Here is a 25876-nt window from a genome sequence, read left to right as displayed (position 1 = left end):
ACGTTTGAGAGGATTACACGCTATTAGCAGGCATTTATTCCAATCATTTGTGTGGTTTATGTTGTTGTTTGGGGCCAGTTTAGGCTCACTGGTGCTGCTGCATATATATAGTTAAGTCCAGCTGAAATGAAAATGCTTATTTTAGTGTAAATCAGCTCTGTAAATACAATTTCCGCAGTTATCTTTTGAGGAAAACAATTTGTACCACAGATGGAGAACATGTGTATCCATTGTTTTCTTTTTCCTTTTAGAAATACTATTAAAAATGCTTAAAAATATCTGTTTTCTGACTTTGGTTGATGTCAGTTCTCTAAACTCTTATTCTCTAACACGGATCACTGCATAATTAATTACACTCAGACAGGGTTTGAGGGTGCAGTGTGTAGGATTTGGCGACATCTAACAGTGAGTTCGCAGAGTTTGCAACCAACTGAAACTCCTCCTGTGTGCCAATGCGTGAAGGAGAACTATGGCGGTCAATGCAAAAAATGCAAATGACTCTAACTAGAGCCAGTGTTTGTTTTCTCCCATTCTGGGCTACTGTAGAAAGATGGCGGCTGGCTCTGTGAAGAGGATACGCTCTGTATCTAGATATAAACGACTCATTCTAAGGTTACAAAACACAATGGTTCTTATTTTCGGGTGATTAAACACGAAAGAAAACATACTTAATATTGTTACATTCAATTTCTGGCAATAGATCCCCCTAAATGCTGCACACCGATGGAGCTTCATCATTGTTTTGCCTCATCTTTATGGCACATATACATCCTTCGTTGTGCAAGATTTGACACAATACCTTTACTGTTGAATGAACTGGAAAGCGGATTCATCGGCTGTGTGTTTGTGTGGCTGTAGCAGGTGCAGGCGCCACAGAGGTCAGTGCAGTCCAGCGGAGAGGGCACAGATAACCCCCCCCCCCACCCCTCCCAGGTCTCCTCCTGCTCTCTAGACACACAAAAGCCAATTTAGCGTTCCCGACATATACCACTATTCATTGCTCTCATTATTGTCCGACTGAGACACTTTTTAGATAGCAATAGAGGAGCAAAGCCAGCTAGCGGGACATTCCAGTGGACCGATGAGAGTCTGAACAGAGACAGATCAGATGTATTCTGGGGTTCATAGTGTCCGGAGGTATTGTCTGAGGCAAGAGGTAAGGAATATGATGATGATGTTAATAATGACAAGAGTATATTATATGATATTAATCATTTTATTAATCCTAATTGTAATATGTCTCACAACAATAACCAATTAATTTATAAAATTGCATTATATTCATTAATAAAGAAATTAGTGTTATTGATGATTGGCATAATGAAATATGCACCTGTGCAATATAATACACTGTATTAGCCCATCATTGTTTGCTACATCATTTGCCTGGTGTTACTGACCAATGGCCAATTGTATTTTGTCCCCCACTGTATGTGCAGCAGGTGGACAAAACATCAAAACCTTGTTGTTGTATATTGTTACAATCTAATGTAATAACACCAAATACAGTATAAGTGAAATCAACATCATCCTGGCTCAGTTTCAACAAAAAGAACATTGTCACCTTCACTAGTAGTATTATTGGAGAGCCAGTGTGTTGTATTATATTAAATTATACGCCTTTTAGTTTGATTGTCTCCATCCGCTGTGGACATCTTTACACAAACTGGCTTGTTAAATCCATTATAACCAAGATGGCATCATTGCCATTAAACTAAAGACATCAGTTGCAAATGTTGTTAATTTGCAGAATGGACGAATCTGACTATTAGGGGAACTCCTTGGATGCATGCCTGTAACTGTGTTGCGTAAACAGAAACACTGCATTTATTTACCTGACCACTAGGCCTGCTCATATTTCTCCGTTACACCCTCCTCTCTCTCTTTCTTTCACAGTTTCTGTCCCTCCAATCCTCTCCTCGCTTCTCATCACCTCTCTTCTCTATTTTATGTTGGCCGACTTAACTGCATTCTCTGAAGTAATCCCTTTTCTCCCACCTGAGTTACTGGCAATACACCACTTTTAAAGTCTTCCTTTCCCTGCTCTTCTCATAAAAGGAAAGGAAATCGTAAGATGGGCTTGTTGTGTTTCCCCCTCTCTGTGGTATGTTGTGCTCCCGGCTATTTGAGTGCAGCTTGCCCATTTGGCTCACCTTTGTACTTGGACCTACAGTACTGGTGGCAACAAAGCAGGATATGAACCTACTGGGTAACAACAACATCACTTCTCTAAGTGGTGTGATTACAGCGGTAATATAACAGTGAATTGTGCTGTGTGCAGAATGACCTGCAGATTGTTTATGGTTTTAATGCTATTGTATAATAGTGCCCTGTGCCTCTCTCCTGCCAGCGCCCATCAAGGTTTAGCAGGTAAGGCTAATGAGTGGATGTACATTAATGTTTTATATATACTTCTTTGACATTTGAAGTACTAGTCTCTAGAGGGTGTGCTTTTCACGTTCACATTTTTTCACATATTCCTTTGTACAAATGACTCGTTTGTGAATTGCATTAATGTGGTTTTATATGGCCTGCTGTACCTTTGATTAATAACTGCATTAGTATTAGTATAGTAACAATTACAAAACACTGAGAAGCTGAATTGTTGAATGAGGATTGTTGTTCTCTATAAGGCAGGCGCTAGTTGTCATTTTTCAGGTTAACGGTTCTTCACAGGATCGTACACATAATCCCCCATTATTGCATTAACCTCCCATAATTGAGATGTTTCCTTCTGACAAGTGCTTGTTTTTTTCATCTCTATGCTAATTGTGTGTTGTCAGTATAGGAGGCATGTTGTCATGCTGGCTGTTTTGGGATTTGCCACTGTAACACATTGTCCTGTACTAGCTCATCAAAGCACAGTTAAAGCCGGGGCCGGAGCATTAGAAGGATTACAGGTGAACATGAGGAAACTGGTTAATGGGAAGCATTATTCTGTGTCACATTTGAAACATGAAAGGTTCTGGAGTCAGCTATGGAGAAGTACAATAACTACTGATTACTGTATGTTGTGCAGCTGATTATTGCAAGCACTTAGAATGTTGCAATAATCCCAGAAAGACTCAAATCCAACCCGTTAATGACAGAGTCTTTGAGTGATTGGATCTCTTAAATGCACCAATAAGGCTAGATTTAGATTGTGACAATCGTGAACATATTTTAACCAATTTTCATGATGCAGGATAACCACCGCTTCCCCCGACTTTATCTTAAATAAGGTGCTGGAAGTAAAAAAGCTGAAACTGGTAGAAAATATATCTGCACACTTAAATCTATGCAGAGAACACTATATTTTTAGCTTTTCATAAAATAAAATAACACATCAGATTTTTCTGATTTAATATTTTTTATTTTATTTCCTCTCTCTAAGCTTAAGATTTCCTCCGTCCATATGTGTGCAGTGCATCTCTCTGTTTGTCTCACATAGATTGAATCTCCATAAGTCAAAGCACATGGACTCAACTGCATGGTCCCCAGCTGACTGTAGCAAAATGTAGATCCAATCATGATGCAATTTTGGGGAGAAGCAATCAGCCTGTGCAACTAACGTGCCGTACCAGATGGTTTGTTACATAGAACCGAGCCGTCATTGGAAACTGTTTGTAAAAGGGCAGGCACTGTAAAAAAACAAACAGATTTGGCAGGTAGTTAGACGAACTATCTGTCAACCAAACTATTGTTGAAGCCAGTTGGCAGAATAGCGAAAACATCTTTTCCATTGGGAAAAGCTTTCAGTGTCATTCTTAGCTCGTATTTCAATGAAGAACAATGTGCAACAACTGCATATCGGAACTTGAATGGCTTCATGAAATTATTTTGTAAATGTCTTGAGAAACAGATGCTGGGGTCGACACTTAGGCATGCACCAACATACGCATGGAAAAACACACAAACAAGGCAACACTTACAATAAATGTCAAATATACAAATCTTCACAGCTTGACAGGCAGAATAATTTCACTTCTCGCTGTTATAATTTACATGTTCGATCATAATTAAAGATGAGTGGCCCCTGCAGTTTGAGTTTGATCTACCTACTTCGTGTCTAGCAGAGCTGTGTGTTGATGCAGTCTGTCTTTTGAGAGTAGTGATTTTAATGCCAACTGTGAAAAGTCAGGCTCCATCACAAAACAATATGCTGGCTAGTAAAACATTTGTGTTCAATCTCCCTACGAATGAAGCTCTAAAAATATACAAGTTGGGACGCATCACATTCGGAGGATTTATTTCATGTGCAGTAAATGTGATCTATCACCTGCTGTTTTTCACTAAACTGGCTGTGTATTACAGGATTAACAAATTACAGGGCTTCTCTATCATCAGCTACATCTGAAGCAGGATGTAACCGCCATATTACTAGACACAGCAGGCCTTGTCTTGAGAGTGCTGGCTGGGTGCTCACGAAATAAATCAAATAAAAACACAGTGTTAGGTGATAATCAAGAATATAAATGGAGTATATACTGCGTAGAGAGGATTATTTACGTACAGACAGCCGCAGAAGCAAAATGTCTCCTTATGAATTCCAAGACAAATGAAAATGAAATGTGTTTCAAGTTCAACCTGCACAACGTTTGATAGTTCTACAGTTCAATTTCATTATTTCACTCTATTTATATATTATGTTTTATTGTGCTTTGCTGTAGATTAAAGATGATTATGTGTGAAGACTGTATTTCTCTGCAGCATACAGGACATTCACCGAAAAACAATACATTTTGAGATATTACAAATGTGCTCAAGTGACTATTATATATATTATAGATACAATCTCAGGGAGATGAAGGACTGTGAAAGACTTACTTTTATCACGTTTCACTTTGTTCTCAAGCCTAGTTACATAATCATGAAGCCAAAATGTAGTCACAGACGACTCCTGGTATGTTTTTAGAGGATTAAAAGTGTGGGCAAGTTTGGAAATCATTAGAAGATTGTTCAAAAGTTTACCGCCTTTCCTCTCCCACTGTTATCCCATTTCCCTTAACTGTAGCTGTAAGAGGACAGAGTGCTAATGAGTGGGATGGGTGTGGTTGTGGGTCTGTCACCTTCTGTAATTAGATGATGAATCAATTAGAGAAGATCATATTGCAGAGAGCAATTACAGTGCAAAGATGGCTGTACAAAAGATGATAATGCTGTGGCAATGTAGCATATCTACAGTCTGTTTTGCTCTTCTATGTTTCTGTGATACTTTAATGGAGAGATGGAGGATATTTACCAAGCCTATCGCAAAATAACTGTCAGTGGTTAAATACACTGAAAATGTATTTAATTATTTAAACTGCAAAGAAAGTACACTAGGTTACTTATGTGTTCCAGTATTAGTGGTCTTCAGAGGAGCTATTTGATTTATTAGTTCCAAGAAACCGGTGTCTTTGTGAGAGCTTCTATGGGCAGAATCAATGTAATAACACATTGAGAAAATTCTATATACGCTCCCTACCAGTGCATTCCAATGACAGTGAGCTCTTTTTAATTGCCGATGTCTGCTTCAAATGTATGAATGCACCTTTTCTTTTGTTTTGTGGCTCTTCCAGATATTAACGAATGCGAAAGGGACCCATGCAAGAATGGAGGCATTTGCACAGATCTGGTTGCCAACTATTCCTGCGAATGCCCAGGGGAGTACATGGGGAGGAACTGTCAATACAGTAAGTGCTCATGTTTCTGTTTTAATTCTTCTTTTTCTTTTAAATCTTTCACAGCTAGCCATTGATTCTTAGCAGCACACACACCAGACAGTTTGCTCAACACATTTCAGTGGATAGTGTGCCGACCTTTGATGACAACTTTTTAAAGGTCATGCAAGGTTGGTAAGCTTTGAGGACATCCTTTGGTTTTTGGGTACATTTTATAATAGCCATTGTTGTTATTATGTGCTCAGTGTGCACCGTTGCAGTTAAAAAAGAAAACTAGATGTCTCAGTGAAATTAAGCCACAGAGAAGGAAAGTAGGCGTTTTCAACAGTTGACAGTGGAAAAGCACTGTATCTTATCTTATCTGTATATTTTTGGATGTGGCTAGCGCAGCATGATCATTTATTATTTCTAAAGTATGGAGGAGGATTAGCGCCTCATGTGAAGAAAATATTTGAGTTTAAAGTGACAATTTTGAGAAAAAGAAGGAGAGTAGAGTTTTTTCACATCTGGCTTTAATCTTCTTTCGTACTAAAGTCTTCACGTTCCACACAATGTTCATGTCTTCTGAATTAAAGGCAAATAAGCAAATCCAATTCATACACAGCCCATATTTAAACTTTATCAACTTTTTAAAAATAAAATCCAAACTTCTCCTCGTATCATTTTAAATGTTGCATGTTCAGACAAACACACAATGAACCCTAAAATAAAATCTGAACACTTGAATGCTGAGAAGTCAAGGCCACGTTGTGCTCGCAAGCCCTCATTTCATTCTTCTGCCCAGTGGCTGTGTAGAATGAGAGAGAGCTTTCGTCTTATCACAAGTAGCCGGAGAGCTTAAAGTGCCCTTGTGTGTTTATTATGCTATTGTGGGGATTTGGTCTGCTCACTCTAGGAACATATTAGGATTAATGTAGCAGTGGACCCGGAGCCCTGAGCCACCCCTGCACTGCTACTCACAAATTCATTTATCCGATTTTCTATATCTTATGTTCAGCACAGTTGTTTGACAACATACTCAGGAATTTTCAAGAACAAGTCTGCATCGGAAAGAGAGACATTTCGGAAGTGGCTGTAGTTGTTTTATAAATTGAATAACTGCGGCAGAGGGTAATTTGTGTACAGAGAGGAGTTAAGAGGCAAAGCCTGATTGATAAGGTTGGTGTAGTGAGTGAAGAACTCACGGAGAATGATTTAGTCTTACTGACTGAACTGTCAATACAGTAAGTGCTCATGTTTCTGTTTTAATTCTTCTTTTTCTTTTAAATCTTTCACAGCTAGCCATTGATTCTTAGCAGCACACACACCAGACAGTTTGCTCAACACATTTCAGTGGATAGTGTGCCGACCTTTGATGACAACTTTTTAAAGGTCATGCAAGGTTGGTAAACTTTGAGGACATCCTTTGGTTTTTGGGTACATTTTATAATAGCCATTGTTGTTATTATGTGCTCAGTGTGCACCGTTGCAGTTAAAAAAGAAAACTAGATGTCTCAGTGAAATTAAGCCACAGAGAAGGAAAGTAGGCGTTTTCAACAGTTGACAGTGGAAAAGCACTGTATCTTATCTTATCTGTATATTTTTGGATGTGGCTAGCGCAGCATGATCATTTATTATTTCTAAAGTATGGAGGAGGATTAGCGCCTCATGTGAAGAAAATATTTGAGTTTAAAGTGACAATTTTGAGAAAAAGAAGGAGAGTAGAGTTTTTTCACATCTGGCTTTAATCTTCTTTCGTACTAAAGTCTTCACGTTCCACACAATGTTCATGTCTTCTGAATTAAAGGCAAATAAGCAAATCCAATTCATACACAGCCCATATTTAAACTTTATCAACTTTTTAAAAATAAAATCCAAACTTCTCCTCGTATCATTTTAAATGTTGCATGTTCAGACAAACACACAATGAACCCTAAAATAAAATCTGAACACTTGAATGCTGAGAAGTCAAGGCCACGTTGTGCTCGCAAGCCCTCATTTCATTCTTCTGCCCAGTGGCTGTGTAGAATGAGAGAGAGCTTTCGTCTTATCACAAGTAGCCGGAGAGCTTAAAGTGCCCTTGTGTGTTTATTATGCTATTGTGGGGATTTGGTCTGCTCACTCTAGGAACATATTAGGATTAATGTAGCAGTGGACCCGGAGCCCTGAGCCACCCCTGCACTGCTACTCACAAATTCATTTATCCGATTTTCTATATCTTATGTTCAGCACAGTTGTTTGACAACATACTCAGGAATTTTCAAGAACAAGTCTGCATCGGAAAGAGAGACATTTCGGAAGTGGCTGTAGTTGTTTTATAAATTGAATAACTGCGGCAGAGGGTAATTTGTGTACAGAGAGGAGTTAAGAGGCAAAGCCTGATTGATAAGGTTGGTGTAGTGAGTGAAGAACTCACGGAGAATGATTTAGTCTTACTGACTGAACATATGCAAAGCTCCATTATTTGTTTAATGGCGCTCATTTCCATTTCCTCATATAAACTCTATATTTGTACAGCATATTATACAGCCATTAAGTCAGCCAGCCAAAGTGGCAGCGCGATCTTTAAGTATTATGGTTTGTTTTGGGTCCGTACTTGTGCACATTAGATTTGAAATGAAACAATGACCATGAGGTGAACGTGCAGACTCTCTGCTTTAATTTGATGATGTTTACAACCAAAAAAGATCACAGTGTATCTTTGAGTGTGTAAAGGGAAATAACACTGTTCAATCAATATAGATGTAAACAACCCAAAACACTCCTGAAGCTAATCGTCTGCACTGTTACCTTGTTCACACATCTATCACGAAATGTATAACAGCAGGAGCACCTTCTCTCTCTCCCCCCCTATTTCTAGACTATCCTCTTTCAGTTAAAGGCAAAAATCCCCAAAAAGATTGCTCCAAAAAAGTTGAAACCTACATTTCCCATAATGCAACTCAATAATGTCTTCCATTACATACTCCCTGCCTGATTTAACAAGCTGAGATAACCCTGATGACATCACTGTGACATCACTTGAGTTATTTTCTCAGATTTGGCAAAGCTTCCCCAGAGACCCAGAAGACATGTTTCTCACAGGCCTGTTACTTGTGATGAGTAAATTGGTTTTCATGTGTAAACGTGGAGGAATTCCTCTCTAATTCTGCCTTTGCTGTTTAAATGCATTATTTGTTGAATATGTCGCAGCTTTATTATAAGAAATACAGTCTGTGTGGTCCCCAATAAATATAACATTGATAGAAAAAGGCAGAATGCCTGGCATCTACTTTTATCCAAGGACTCGTCATCTCTTCTGACTTGTTCCTTCAACCCACGTTGTGTGAGTGGGCAAGTACTGCACACACATTGGCTGTTGCAGATTAAGCAGCTGTACATTTTCGGCCATACCAGAAACGAGTGATGTGATGACAGCAGTGAGCTTTTGGCCATTGTCTGTCTGTTCAGTGATGACCCGATTTTGCTGAAATAATTGCAGTGCCTTCAGTAGTGATTCCCACGATCTGATGGCAAGCCAGTAGTGCGAAAAATGATCATATCTGTCGCTTGCCAACATGAATCCCGGTAAAATATACAAGAAGGCATACAAATACAGGGCGATAACACCTGGCACAAATTTGGGATTGTTACGGCCGTACTCGTCCGGGGACATTCACATTTTCAGACACTAATATGGGTTAAATGGTCGGTTAAAGATCCAATATTGAGGAAAGGTGAGGTTTGTTCAGGGTCAGAGAAGATTGTAGAACCATCTGCCTTGTATATGTTTATTTACGTTATGGGTTGTGAAAAACATATATTTATCAGCCATCATCCATCCTTAAAAAAATCAAATATCAGTATCGGCATCAAACATCCTGTATTGGTCGGCCTATAACTTTTGAATCATTTACTCTCTTTTGCACCTGTGGAACCTCGATTATACAGTTTGGCTGAAATCTGTTTTGTGTGTTTATTTTTCTTTTCCTCATCCCCTCTTTCCACCGCATGCTCATTAGTGTTAGTATGCTTACATTAATTTCAGTGGGGCTCTAATTTGTTTAGGCTGTAGGTAGGGCTTGTGGGAGATGGATTCAGCTGTCACATCTCCCGTAGTGCTGGTGTTAGTGATGTGTGCTGTCGCAGAGCTGATGTATGCTCAGGGGCCAGCAGGCCAAGGCCCGGGGGCCGGCTGCCTCTGCTGCTCTGACGGACGACTGGCAGGCAGCTCGTTAAGAGAGGCCCTTCATTGCCCCAAGGTGAGAAGGACTGCAACTTTGCAAGTGTCTGTCCACATAGAATACTTTACAAGAGATCTGCCGAAGAGGTGCAACAACTAGACAAATATGATACTGTGTTGACGCAACCTTGCTTCTGGGCCCCTTCACCTCAGGTCGTAATGAGGAAACATAGATTCCGTTTCCAGTTAAATCCGCGTGATATACCATCTGTTGCAAGGCTAGAATAGCATATGTAGTAAGTCCACAGGGTCCCTAATGAATTGAAAGTCAGTATTCATGAAGGATGTTGTATTGCTCTTAGTATTGATTTGCACTCTCTACTTTCTTTACATTTGGTGAGGAGTTACCACCCTCGAGTCAATTAACACCCCTTAGCCTGCCATTTGTAGACATGCCTAATTACTCAAAGCAAATGTTGATCCCCTGACTTTACACAGTACAGCCTTGCAGAGGTGTTGGCATGGCTGTAGACCAGGGGTGCCCAATACGTCGATCGCAATCGACCGGTAGTGCGGGTAGATCGCATGCCATTAAAAAAAAAAAAAATGAATGTCCGCATGGCATTTGCCACTTGATTTTCTAACACAAGGGTCACCACGTATGTGCGGTCAACTGCGCGAGCTACTGCAAAACTCCGGCGAGCTAATTAGTTTGCCTTGCAATTTATTTCTACTAAAGAAGCTAAAGCTGTAGCGCCATGATTTGGGAAACTTCCAAAACCTCGCGTCAGAACTGGAGACTCAACGGAAGGCGTGTGCGTAACTTGACAGTGCGCGCTGCACAGAGCAGATTGACAAGTGTCTGTCAGAGTTTGACAAACGCTTTCGAGACTTTGCTTTACTCGAGCCAGTTGCTACACTTATGTGCTGCACATTTCGGGAAGATATTGAGGTTGATTTACTCGCATCAAAAATTGCAACGCTGTTTCACCTGAACTCGTCTGGAGTGGAGGATGAGATTTTGACACTGCAAGCTGACATTCAGCTGAAGTCCAGGGCTCATGGACAGTTTTCTCACAGAGGAAAATTACCCAAACATGAGGAAATGTGATACCTTCTTGACTGCATTATTCGGCTCTACTTATTTATGTGAGTCAGCCTTTTCCCACATGAAGAACATTAAGTCCACACCGTTCCACCATGACTGATGATCATTTGAAGTGTGCTTGAGGCGGGCTACCAGCAGTGGGTTGGTGGTTTTGCCTGTCCTGGCTCTCTGTCCTCTCCAGCCCCTGCTCACTCCCCAGACCTGCCAGTCCTGGTCACTTGACATCCCCTCCCACCTACACACCTGTTCCTCATCAGGAACAGGTGTGTACACTTTCCTCATCAGACCTGTAGTTTCTAGAAAACACACCTAAAAGATTTTACTCGACTATATTTTTGGAGTTTTACGATAAGTAATTGTTCTTTGTATATAAGAAACATTTCACCAACAAAGACCACGCTTCTTATGATTGCAAATTAGTTTGAAATAACATGACATACATCACAAAAAACATAATAAATAGGAGAACTGAAGCCACCGGGAGATAATTGACACACTTATACAGGGAGACACAGGTTGTGAAATCAGGAGAAACTTAATTTACAGTGAACAAATACATTTATTAAATTGTGCAAAGTAAAGTAAAAATTTTGGAGAGTCGACACTGGTGGAGTTGTTGAAGGCAGTAGGGGCAGGCTGAATATCTAGAATCTAGATCTTCTAGATTCTAGATGATGGCATGTGGAGTGGGACTGCCCTCAGTGGAAGAAACCTTGAGCACCGGATGTGATGATGAATGGGGAGGAGGGTCACATTGGTTCGTACTGAAATGACAGCTGACTGCACAGAAGAGAACAGGTCTTTAAAGTTTGACGGGAAATATATGATTGGCTGAGGGAGGCCGTGGCGAAATCGCCCACTATCAGCTGAATGTCTCTCCCCGACAGTTCACGCTCACTGTCACGATCAGGATAACCAGGGAAGTTACTCTTGCATATGTCACAACTACGTTAGAGGCACGACCAGCGTCCAGATATAACGATGATCCATAGAAACCAGTGAGGAGAGAAAGCACAGAGAGCGAGTGAACGAGAGCATACAAACACTGTCCTAATGTAGGAGGTTAGAGTAAATCCCAACATTTTACATAGTTAGTTAATTATTTTACAACTGTATGAGTATTAATACTATATTTCAAAATATCACTCCTCTACGCTAAAGCTCTTAGTTGTACTGTACTTAACTCTCAGTAAATATTCAATGCTAACAATTTGATATTCAAGGAGGGATTTGGTAATCCTTAAATCATCATGGTGGCACCAAACATCCTGAGCCAAATTATGAAAAGCGGTAGCAGTCAAAGTCTATTCTGAATCCAAAGTTACAGGTCAGATATGCTACTGGTTTACACGACAGGAGTTTGGTGAGAGTATATTACCCCATCATCCTACATCGGACACCGGAAGTACCGCTAACGCATGTTGGCACATGATTTGAAGACTGGCCATCCCCTTTTGATACTACTGAAACAGCAGCCCAACACAGCGACATGTCACCGTGCAGGACTCTCGCCGGAGATACACACCCGACTTGTCTCGAGAGTCAGCGAGATACGTGAATGTCTCTCCCCGACAGTTCACGCTCACTGTCACGATCAGGATAACCAGGGAAGTTACTCTTGCATATGTCACAACTACGTTAGAGGCACGACCAGCGTCCAGATATAACGATGATCCATAGAAACCAGTGAGGAGAGAAAGCACAGAGAGCGAGTGAACGAGAGCATACAAACACTGTCCTAATGTAGGAGGTTAGAGTAAATCCCAACATTTTACATAGTTAGTTAATTATTTTACAAGTGTATGAGTATTAATACTATATTTCAAAATATCACTCCTCTACGCTAAAGCTCTTAGTTGTACTGTACTTAACTCTCAGTAAATATTCAATGCTAACAATTTGATATTCAAGGAGGGATTTGGTAATCCTTAAATCATCATGGTGGCACCAAACATCCTGAGCCAAATTATGAAAAGCGGTAGCAGTCAAAGTCTATTCTGAATCCAAAGTTACAGGTCAGATATGCTACTGGTTTACACAACAGGAGTTTGGTGAGAGTATATTACCCCATCATCCTACATCGGACACCGGAAGTACCGCTAACGCATGTTGGCACATGATTTGAAGACTGGCCATCCCCTTTTGATACTACTGAAACAGCAGCCCAACACAGCGACATGTCACCGTGCAGGACTCTCGCCGGAGATACACACCCGACTTGTCTCGAGAGTCAGCGAGATACGTGAATGTCTCTCCCCGACAGTTCACGCTCACTGTCACGATCAGGATAACCAGGGAAGTTACTCTTGCATATGTCACAACTACGTTAGAGGCACGACCAGCGTCCAGATATAACGATGATCCATAGAAACCAATGAGGAGAGAAAGCACAGAGAGTGAGTGAACGAGAGCATACAAACACTGTCCTAATGTAGGAGGTTAGAGTAAATCCCAACATTTTACATAGTTAGTTAATTATTTTACAACTGTATGAGTATTAATACTATATTTCAAAATATCACTCCTCTACGCTAAAGCTCTTAGTTGTACTGTACTTAACTCTCAGTAAATATTCAATGCTAACAATTTGATATTCAAGGAGGGATTTGGTAATCCTTAAATCATCATGGTGGCACCAAACATCCTGAGCCAAATTATGAAAAGCGGTAGCAGTCAAAGTCTATTCTGAATCCAAAGTTACAGGTCAGATATGCTACTGGTTTACACGACAGGAGTTTGGTGAGAGTATATTACCCCATCATCCTACATCGGACACCGGAAGTACCGCTAACGCATGTTGGCACATGATTTGAAGACTGGCCATCCCCTTTTGATACTACTGAAACAGCAGCCCAACACAGCGACATGTCACCGTGCAGGACTCTCGCCGGAGATACACACCCGACTTGTCTCGAGAGTCAGCGAGATACGTGAATGTCTCTCCCCGACAGTTCACGCTCACTGTCACGATCAGGATAACCAGGGAAGTTACTCTTGCATATGTCACAACTACGTTAGAGGCACGACCAGCGTCCAGATATAACGATGATCCATAGAAACCAGTGAGGAGAGAAAGCACAGAGAGCGAGTGAACGAGAGCATACAAACACTGTCCTAATGTAGGAGGTTAGAGTAAATCCCAACATTTTACATAGTTAGTTAATTATTTTACAACTGTATGAGTATTAATACTATATTTCAAAATATCACTCCTCTACGCTAAAGCTCTTAGTTGTACTGTACTTAACTCTCAGTAAATATTCAATGCTAACAATTTGATATTCAAGGAGGGATTTGGTAATCCTTAAATCATCATGGTGGCACCAAACATCCTGAGCCAAATTATGAAAAGCGGTAGCAGTCAAAGTCTATTCTGAATCCAAAGTTACAGGTCAGATATGCTACTGGTTTACACGACAGGAGTTTGGTGAGAGTATATTACCCCATCATCCTACATCGGACACCGGAAGTACCGCTAACGCATGTTGGCACATGATTTGAAGACTGGCCATCCCCTTTTGATACTACTGAAACAGCAGCCCAACACAGCGACATGTCACCGTGCAGGACTCTCGCCGGAGATACACACCCGACTTGTCTCGAGAGTCAGCGAGATACGTGAATGTCTCTCCCCGACAGTTCACGCTCACTGTCACGATCAGGATAACCAGGGAAGTTACTCTTGCATATGTCACAACTACGTTAGAGGCACGACCAGCGTCCAGATATAACGATGATCCATAGAAACCAGTGAGGAGAGAAAGCACAGAGAGCGAGTGAACGAGAGCATACAAACACTGTCCTAATGTAGGAGGTTAGAGTAAATCCCAACATTTTACATAGTTAGTTAATTATTTTACAAGTGTATGAGTATTAATACTATATTTCAAAATATCACTCCTCTACGCTAAAGCTCTTAGTTGTACTGTACTTAACTCTCAGTAAATATTCAATGCTAACAATTTGATATTCAAGGAGGGATTTGGTAATCCTTAAATCATCATGGTGGCACCAAACATCCTGAGCCAAATTATGAAAAGCGGTAGCAGTCAAAGTCTATTCTGAATCCAAAGTTACAGGTCAGATATGCTACTGGTTTACACAACAGGAGTTTGGTGAGAGTATATTACCCCATCATCCTACATCGGACACCGGAAGTACCGCTAACGCATGTTGGCACATGATTTGAAGACTGGCCATCCCCTTTTGATACTACTGAAACAGCAGCCCAACACAGCGACATGTCACCGTGCAGGACTCTCGCCGGAGATACACACCCGACTTGTCTCGAGAGTCAGCGAGATACGTGAATGTCTCTCCCCGACAGTTCACGCTCACTGTCACGATCAGGATAACCAGGGAAGTTACTCTTGCATATGTCACAACTACGTTAGAGGCACGACCAGCGTCCAGATATAACGATGATCCATAGAAACCAATGAGGAGAGAAAGCACAGAGAGTGAGTGAACGAGAGCATACAAACACTGTCCTAATGTAGGAGGTTAGAGTAAATCCCAACATTTTACATAGTTAGTTAATTATTTTACAACTGTATGAGTATTAATACTATATTTCAAAATATCACTCCTCTACGCTAAAGCTCTTAGTTGTACTGTACTTAACTCTCAGTAAATATTCAATGCTAACAATTTGATATTCAAGGAGGGATTTGGTAATCCTTAAATCATCATGGTGGCACCAAACATCCTGAGCCAAATTATGAAAAGCGGTAGCAGTCAAAGTCTATTCTGAATCCAAAGTTACAGGTCAGATATGCTACTGGTTTACACGACAGGAGTTTGGTGAGAGTATATTACCCCATCATCCTACATCGGACACCGGAAGTACCGCTAACGCATGTTGGCACATGATTTGAAGACTGGCCATCCCCTTTTGATACTACTGAAACAGCAGCCCAACACAGCGACATGTCACCGTGCAGGACTCTCGCCGGAGATACACACCCGACTTGTCTCGAGAGTCAGCGAGATACGTGAATGTCTCTCCCCGACAGTTCACGCTCACTGTCACGATCAGGATAACCAGGGAAGTTACTCTTGCATATGTCACAACTACGTTAGAGGCACGACCAGCGTCCAGATATAACGATGATCCATAGAAACCAATGAGGAGAGAAAGCACAGAGAGTGAGTGAACGAGAGCATACAAACACTGTCCTAATGTAGGAGGTTAGAGTAAATCCCAACATCTTACATAGTTAGTTAATTATTTTACAACTGTATGAGTATTAATACTATATTTCAAAATATCACTCCTCTACGCTAAAGCTCTTAGTTGTACTGTACTTAACTCTCAGTAAATATTCAATGCTAACAATTTGATATTCAAGGAGGGATTTGGTAATCCTAAAATCATCATGGTGGCACCAAACATCCTGAGCCAAATTATGAAAAGCGGTAGCAGTCAAAGTCTATTCTGAATCCAAAGTTACAGGTCAGATATGCTACTGGTTTACACGACAGGAGTTTGGTGAGAGTATATTACCCCATCATCCTACATCGGACACCGGAAGTACCGCTAACGCATGTTGGCACATGATTTGAAGACTGGCCATCCCCTTTTGATACTACTGAAACAGCAGCCCAACACAGCGACATGTCACCGTGCAGGACTCTCGCCGGAGATACACACCCGACTTGTCTCGAGAGTCAGCGAGATACGTGAATGTCTCTCCCCGACAGTTCACGCTCACTGTCACGATCAGGATAACCAGGGAAGTTACTCTTGCATATGTCACAACTACGTTAGAGGCACGACCAGCGTCCAGATATAACGATGATCCATAGAAACCAATGAGGAGAGAAAGCACAGAGAGTGAGTGAACGAGAGCATACAAACACTGTCCTAATGTAGGAGGTTAGAGTAAATCCCAACATTTTACATAGTTAGTTAATTATTTTACAACTGTATGAGTATTAATACTATATTTCAAAATATCACTCCTCTACGCTAAAGCTCTTAGTTGTACTGTACTTAACTCTCAGTAAATATTCAATGCTAACAATTTGATATTCAAGGAGGGATTTGGTAATCCTTAAATCATCATGGTGGCACCAAACATCCTGAGCCAAATTATGAAAAGCGGTAGCAGTCAAAGTCTATTCTGAATCCAAAGTTACAGGTCAGATATGCTACTGGTTTACACGACAGGAGTTTGGTGAGAGTATATTACCCCATCATCCTACATCGGACACCGGAAGTACCGCTAACGCATGTTGGCACATGATTTGAAGACTGGCCATCCCCTTTTGATACTACTGAAACAGCAGCCCAACACAGCGACATGTCACCGTGCAGGACTCTCGCCGGAGATACACACCCGACTTGTCTCGAGAGTCAGCGAGATACGTGAATGTCTCTCCCCGACAGTTCACGCTCACTGTCACGATCAGGATAACCAGGGAAGTTACTCTTGCATATGTCACAACTACGTTAGAGGCACGACCAGCGTCCAGATATAACGATGATCCATAGAAACCAGTGAGGAGAGAAAGCACAGAGAGTGAGTGAACGAGAGCATACAAACACTGTCCTAATGTAGGAGGTTAGAGTAAATCCCAACATCTTACATAGTTAGTTAATTATTTTACAACTGTATGAGTATTAATACTATATTTCAAAATATCACTCCTCTACGCTAAAGCTCTTAGTTGTACTGTACTTAACTCTCAGTAAATATTCAATGCTAACAATTTGATATTCAAGGAGGGATTTGGTAATCCTAAAATCATCATGGTGGCACCAAACATCCTGAGCCAAATTATGAAAAGCGGTAGCAGTCAAAGTCTATTCTGAATCCAAAGTTACAGGTCAGATATGCTACTGGTTTACACGACAGGAGTTTGGTGAGAGTATATTACCCCATCATCCTACATCGGACACCGGAAGTACCGCTAACGCATGTTGGCACATGATTTGAAGACTGGCCATCCCCTTTTGATACTACTGAAACAGCAGCCCAACACAGCGACATGTCACCGTGCAGGACTCTCGCCGGAGATACACACCCGACTTGTCTCGAGAGTCAGCGAGATACGTGAATGTCTCTCCCCGACAGTTCACGCTCACTGTCACGATCAGGATAACCAGGGAAGTTACTCTTGCATATGTCACAACTACGTTAGAGGCACGACCAGCGTCCAGATATAACGATGATCCATAGAAACCAATGAGGAGAGAAAGCACAGAGAGTGAGTGAACGAGAGCATACAAACACTGTCCTAATGTAGGAGGTTAGAGTAAATCCCAACATTTTACATAGTTAGTTAATTATTTTACAACTGTATGAGTATTAATACTATATTTCAAAATATCACTCCTCTACGCTAAAGCTCTTAGTTGTACTGTACTTAACTCTCAGTAAATATTCAATGCTAACAATTTGATATTCAAGGAGGGATTTGGTAATCCTTAAATCATCATGGTGGCACCAAACATCCTGAGCCAAATTATGAAAAGCGGTAGCAGTCAAAGTCTATTCTGAATCCAAAGTTACAGGTCAGATATGCTACTGGTTTACACGACAGGAGTTTGGTGAGAGTATATTACCCCATCATCCTACATCGGACACCGGAAGTACCGCTAACGCATGTTGGCACATGATTTGAAGACTGGCCATCCCCTTTTGATACTACTGAAACAGCAGCCCAACACAGCGACATGTCACCGTGCAGGACTCTCGCCGGAGATACACACCCGACTTGTCTCGAGAGTCAGCGAGATACGTGAATGTCTCTCCCCGACAGTTCACGCTCACTGTCACGATCAGGATAACCAGGGAAGTTACTCTTGCATATGTCACAACTACGTTAGAGGCACGACCAGCGTCCAGATATAACGATGATCCATAGAAACCAGTGAGGAGAGAAAGCACAGAGAGTGAGTGAACGAGAGCATACAAACACTGTCCTAATGTAGGAGGTTAGAGTAAATCCCAACATCTTACATAGTTAGTTAATTATTTTACAACTGTATGAGTATTAATACTATATTTCAAAATATCACTCCTCTACGCTAAAGCTCTTAGTTGTACTGTACTTAACTCTCAGTAAATATTCAATGCTAACAATTTGATATTCAAGGAGGGATTTGGTAATCCTAAAATCATCATGGTGGCACCAAACATCCTGAGCCAAATTATGAAAAGCGGTAGCAGTCAAAGTCTATTCTGAATCCAAAGTTACAGGTCAGATATGCTACTGGTTTACACGACAGGAGTTTGGTGAGAGTATATTACCCCATCATCCTACATCGGACACCGGAAGTACCGCTAACGCATGTTGGCACATGATTTGAAGACTGGCCATCCCCTTTTGATACTACTGAAACAGCAGCCCAACACAGCGACATGTCACCGTGCAGGACTCTCGCCGGAGATACACACCCGACTTGTCTCGAGAGTCAGCGAGATACGTGAATGTCTCTCCCCGACAGTTCACGCTCACTGTCACGATCAGGATAACCAGGGAAGTTACTCTTGCATATGTCACAACTACGTTAGAGGCACGACCAGCGTCCAGATATAACGATGATCCATAGAAACCAATGAGGAGAGAAAGCACAGAGAGTGAGTGAACGAGAGCATACAAACACTGTCCTAATGTAGGAGGTTAGAGTAAATCCCAACATTTTACATAGTTAGTTAATTATTTTACAACTGTATGAGTATTAATACTATATTTCAAAATATCACTCCTCTACGCTAAAGCTCTTAGTTGTACTGTACTTAACTCTCAGTAAATATTCAATGCTAACAATTTGATATTCAAGGAGGGATTTGGTAATCCTTAAATCATCATGGTGGCACCAAACATCCTGAGCCAAATTATGAAAAGCGGTAGCAGTCAAAGTCTATTCTGAATCCAAAGTTACAGGTCAGATATGCTACTGGTTTACACGACAGGAGTTTGGTGAGAGTATATTACCCCATCATCCTACATCGGACACCGGAAGTACCGCTAACGCATGTTGGCACATGATTTGAAGACTGGCCATCCCCTTTTGATACTACTGAAACAGCAGCCCAACACAGCGACATGTCACCGTGCAGGACTCTCGCCGGAGATACACACCCGACTTGTCTCGAGAGTCAGCGAGATACGTGAATGTCTCTCCCCGACAGTTCACGCTCACTGTCACGATCAGGATAACCAGGGAAGTTACTCTTGCATATGTCACAACTACGTTAGAGGCACGACCAGCGTCCAGATATAACGATGATCCATAGAAACCAGTGAGGAGAGAAAGCACAGAGAGTGAGTGAACGAGAGCATACAAACACTGTCCTAATGTAGGAGGTTAGAGTAAATCCCAACATCTTACATAGTTAGTTAATTATTTTACAACTGTATGAGTATTAATACTATATTTCAAAATATCACTCCTCTACGCTAAAGCTCTTAGTTGTACTGTACTTAACTCTCAGTAAATATTCAATGCTAACAATTTGATATTCAAGGAGGGATTTGGTAATCCTAAAATCATCATGGTGGCACCAAACATCCTGAGCCAAATTATGAAAAGCGGTAGCAGTCAAAGTCTATTCTGAATCCAAAGTTACAGGTCAGATATGCTACTGGTTTACACGACAGGAGTTTGGTGAGAGTATATTACCCCATCATCCTACATCGGACACCGGAAGTACCGCTAACGCATGTTGGCACATGATTTGAAGACTGGCCATCCCCTTTTGATACTACTGAAACAGCAGCCCAACACAGCGACATGTCACCGTGCAGGACTCTCGCCGGAGATACACACCCGACTTGTCTCGAGAGTCAGCGAGATACGTGAATGTCTCTCCCCGACAGTTCACGCTCACTGTCACGATCAGGATAACCAGGGAAGTTACTCTTGCATATGTCACAACTACGTTAGAGGCACGACCAGCGTCCAGATATAACGATGATCCATAGAAACCAATGAGGAGAGAAAGCACAGAGAGTGAGTGAACGAGAGCATACAAACACTGTCCTAATGTAGGAGGTTAGAGTAAATCCCAACATTTTACATAGTTAGTTAATTATTTTACAACTGTATGAGTATTAATACTATATTTCAAAATATCACTCCTCTACGCTAAAGCTCTTAGTTGTACTGTACTTAACTCTCAGTAAATATTCAATGCTAACAATTTGATATTCAAGGAGGGATTTGGTAATCCTAAAATCATCATGGTGGCACCAAACATCCTGAGCCAAATTATGAAAAGCGGTAGCAGTCAAAGTCTATTCTGAATCCAAAGTTACAGGTCAGATATGCTACTGGTTTACACGACAGGAGTTTGGTGAGAGTATATTACCCCATCATCCTACATCGGACACCGGAAGTACCGCTAACGCATGTTGGCACATGATTTGAAGACTGGCCATCCCCTTTTGATACTACTGAAACAGCAGCCCAACACAGCGACATGTCACCGTGCAGGACTCTCGCCGGAGATACACACCCGACTTGTCTCGAGAGTCAGCGAGATACGTGAATGTCTCTCCCCGACAGTTCACGCTCACTGTCACGATCAGGATAACCAGGGAAGTTACTCTTGCATATGTCACAACTACGTTAGAGGCACGACCAGCGTCCAGATATAACGATGATCCATAGAAACCAATGAGGAGAGAAAGCACAGAGAGTGAGTGAACGAGAGCATACAAACACTGTCCTAATGTAGGAGGTTAGAGTAAATCCCAACATTTTACATAGTTAGTTAATTATTTTACAACTGTATGAGTATTAATACTATATTTCAAAATATCACTCCTCTACGCTAAAGCTCTTAGTTGTACTGTACTTAACTCTCAGTAAATATTCAATGCTAACAATTTGATATTCAAGGAGGGATTTGGTAATCCTTAAATCATCATGGTGGCACCAAACATCCTGAGCCAAATTATGAAAAGCGGTAGCAGTCAAAGTCTATTCTGAATCCAAAGTTACAGGTCAGATATGCTACTGGTTTACACGACAGGAGTTTGGTGAGAGTATATTACCCCATCATCCTACATCGGACACCGGAAGTACCGCTAACGCATGTTGGCACATGATTTGAAGACTGGCCATCCCCTTTTGATACTACTGAAACAGCAGCCCAACACAGCGACATGTCACCGTGCAGGACTCTCGCCGGAGATACACACCCGACTTGTCTCGAGAGTCAGCGAGATACGTGAATGTCTCTCCACGACAGTTCACGCTCACTGTCACGATCAGGATAACCAGGGAAGTTACTCTTGCATATGTCACAACTACGTTAGAGGCACGACCAGCGTCCAGATATAACGATGATCCATAGAAACCAGTGAGGAGAGAAAGCACAGAGAGTGAGTGAACGAGAGCATACAAACACTGTCCTAATGTAGGAGGTTAGAGTAAATCCCAACATCTTACATAGTTAGTTAATTATTTTACAACTGTATGAGTATTAATACTATATTTCAAAATATCACTCCTCTACGCTAAAGCTCTTAGTTGTACTGTACTTAACTCTCAGTAAATATTCAATGCTAACAATTTGATATTCAAGGAGGGATTTGGTAATCCTAAAATCATCATGGTGGCACCAAACATCCTGAGCCAAATTATGAAAAGCGGTAGCAGTCAAAGTCTATTCTGAATCCAAAGTTACAGGTCAGATATGCTACTGGTTTACACGACAGGAGTTTGGTGAGAGTATATTACCCCATCATCCTACATCGGACACCGGAAGTACCGCTAACGCATGTTGGCACATGATTTGAAGACTGGCCATCCCCTTTTGATACTACTGAAACAGCAGCCCAACACAGCGACATGTCACCGTGCAGGACTCTCGCCGGAGATACACACCCGACTTGTCTCGAGAGTCAGCGAGATACGTGAATGTCTCTCCCCGACAGTTCACGCTCACTGTCACGATCAGGATAACCAGGGAAGTTACTCTTGCATATGTCACAACTACGTTAGAGGCACGACCAGCGTCCAGATATAACGATGATCCATAGAAACCAATGAGGAGAGAAAGCACAGAGAGTGAGTGAACGAGAGCATACAAACACTGTCCTAATGTAGGAGGTTAGAGTAAATCCCAACATTTTACATAGTTAGTTAATTATTTTACAACTGTATGAGTATTAATACTATATTTCAAAATATCACTCCTCTACGCTAAAGCTCTTAGTTGTACTGTACTTAACTCTCAGTAAATATTCAATGCTAACAATTTGATATTCAAGGAGGGATTTGGTAATCCTTAAATCATCATGGTGGCACCAAACATCCTGAGCCAAATTATGAAAAGCGGTAGCAGTCAAAGTCTATTCTGAATCCAAAGTTACAGGTCAGATATGCTACTGGTTTACACGACAGGAGTTTGGTGAGAGTATATTACCCCATCATCCTACATCGGACACCGGAAGTACCGCTAACGCATGTTGGCACATGATTTGAAGACTGGCCATCCCCTTTTGATACTACTGAAACAGCAGCCCAACACAGCGACATGTCACCGTGCAGGACTCTCGCCGGAGATACACACCCGACTTGTCTCGAGAGTCAGCGAGATACGTGAATGTCTCTCCCCGACAGTTCACGCTCACTGTCACGATCAGGATAACCAGGGAAGTTACTCTTGCATATGTCACAACTACGTTAGAGGCACGACCAGCGTCCAGATATAACGATGATCCATAGAAACCAGTGAGGAGAGAAAGCACAGAGAGTGAGTGAACGAGAGCATACAAACACTGTCCTAATGTAGGAGGTTAGAGTAAATCCCAACATCTTACATAGTTAGTTAATTATTTTACAACTGTATGAGTATTAATACTATATTTCAAAATATCACTCCTCTACGCTAAAGCTCTTAGTTGTACTGTACTTAACTCTCAGTAAATATTCAATGCTAACAATTTGATATTCAAGGAGGGATTTGGTAATCCTAAAATCATCATGGTGGCACCAAACATCCTGAGCCAAATTATGAAAAGCGGTAGCAGTCAAAGTCTATTCTGAATCCAAAGTTACAGGTCAGATATGCTACTGGTTTACACGACAGGAGTTTGGTGAGAGTATATTACCCCATCATCCTACATCGGACACCGGAAGTACCGCTAACGCATGTTGGCACATGATTTGAAGACTGGCCATCCCCTTTTGATACTACTGAAACAGCAGCCCAACACAGCGACATGTCACCGTGCAGGACTCTCGCCGGAGATACACACCCGACTTGTCTCGAGAGTCAGCGAGATACGTGAATGTCTCTCCCCGACAGTTCACGCTCACTGTCACGATCAGGATAACCAGGGAAGTTACTCTTGCATATGTCACAACTACGTTAGAGGCACGACCAGCGTCCAGATATAACGATGATCCATAGAAACCAATGAGGAGAGAAAGCACAGAGAGTGAGTGAACGAGAGCATACAAACACTGTCCTAATGTAGGAGGTTAGAGTAAATCCCAACATTTTACATAGTTAGTTAATTATTTTACAACTGTATGAGTATTAATACTATATTTCAAAATATCACTCCTCTACGCTAAAGCTCTTAGTTGTACTGTACTTAACTCTCGGTAAATATTCAATGCTAACAATTTGATATTCAAGGAGGGATTTGGTAATCCTTAAATCATCATGGTGGCACCAAACATCCTGAGCCAAATTATGAAAAGCGGTAGCAGTCAAAGTCTATTCTGAATCCAAAGTTACAGGTCAGATATGCTACTGGTTTACACGACAGGAGTTTGGTGAGAGTATATTACCCCATCATCCTACATCGGACACTGGAAGTACCGCTAACGCATGTTGGCACATGATTTGAAGACTGGACATCCCCTTTTGATACTACTGAAACAGCAGCCCAACACAGCGACATGTCACCGTGCAGGACTCTCGCCGGAGATACACACCCGACTTGTCTCGAGAGTCAGCGAGATACGTGAATGTCTCTCCCCGACAGTTCACGCTCACTGTCACGATCAGGATAACCAGGGAAGTTACTCTTGCATATGTCACAACTACGTTAGAGGCACGACCAGCGTCCAGATATAACGATGATCCATAGAAACCAGTGAGGAGAGAAAGCACAGAGAGTGAGTGAACGAGAGCATACAAACACTGTCCTAATGTAGGAGGTTAGAGTAAATCCCAACATCTTACATAGTTAGTTAATTATTTTACAACTGTATGAGTATTAATACTATATTTCAAAATATCACTCCTCTACGCTAAAGCTCTTAGTTGTACTGTACTTAACTCTCAGTAAATATTCAATGCTAACAATTTGATATTCAAGGAGGGATTTGGTAATCCTTAAATCATCATGGTGGCACCAAACATCCTGAGCCAAATTATGAAAAGCGGTAGCAGTCAAAGTCTATTCTGAATCCAAAGTTACAGGTCAGATATGCTACTGGTTTACACGACAGGAGTTTGGTGAGAGTATATTACCCCATCATCCTACATCGGACACCGGAAGTACCGCTAACGCATGTTGGCACATGATTTGAAGACTGGCCATCCCCTTTTGATACTACTGAAACAGCAGCCCAACACAGCGACATGTCACCGTGCAGGACTCTCGCCGGAGATACACACCCGACTTGTCTCGAGAGTCAGCGAGATACGTGAATGTCTCTCCCCGACAGTTCACGCTCACTGTCACGATCAGGATAACCAGGGAAGTTACTCTTGCATATGTCACAACTACGTTAGAGGCACGACCAGCGTCCAGATATAACGATGATCCATAGAAACCAGTGAGGAGAGAAAGCACAGAGAGTGAGTGAACGAGAGCATACAAACACTGTCCTAATGTAGGAGGTTAGAGTAAATCCCAACATCTTACATAGTTAGTTAATTATTTTACAACTGTATGAGTATTAATACTATATTTCAAAATATCACTCCTCTACGCTAAAGCTCTTAGTTGTACTGTACTTAACTCTCAGTAAATATTCAATGCTAACAATTTGATATTCAAGGA

At 41.4% G+C, this 25876-nt stretch overlaps 1 protein-coding gene across 1 annotated transcript in view; it reads left to right on the top strand.

The window, feature by feature from the left end:
- Positions 1-25876, top strand: part of edil3a (EGF-like repeats and discoidin I-like domains 3a) — a 125921-nt gene that overhangs the window by 46375 nt on the left and 53670 nt on the right. The window contains exon 4 of the mRNA XM_076099358.1: positions 5541-5654. Coding sequence (XP_075955473.1) covers positions 5541-5654 — 114 coding nt within the window. The remainder of the gene's footprint in view (positions 1-5540; positions 5655-25876) is intronic.

This window comes from Anarhichas minor, unplaced genomic scaffold (assembly GCF_050575085.1).
Source record: "Anarhichas minor isolate MPS153535 unplaced genomic scaffold, ASM5057508v1 ptg000025l, whole genome shotgun sequence".
Taxonomy (NCBI): domain Eukaryota; kingdom Metazoa; phylum Chordata; class Actinopteri; order Perciformes; family Anarhichadidae; genus Anarhichas; species Anarhichas minor.
This window is presented reverse-complemented; position numbering and strand designations above follow the sequence as displayed.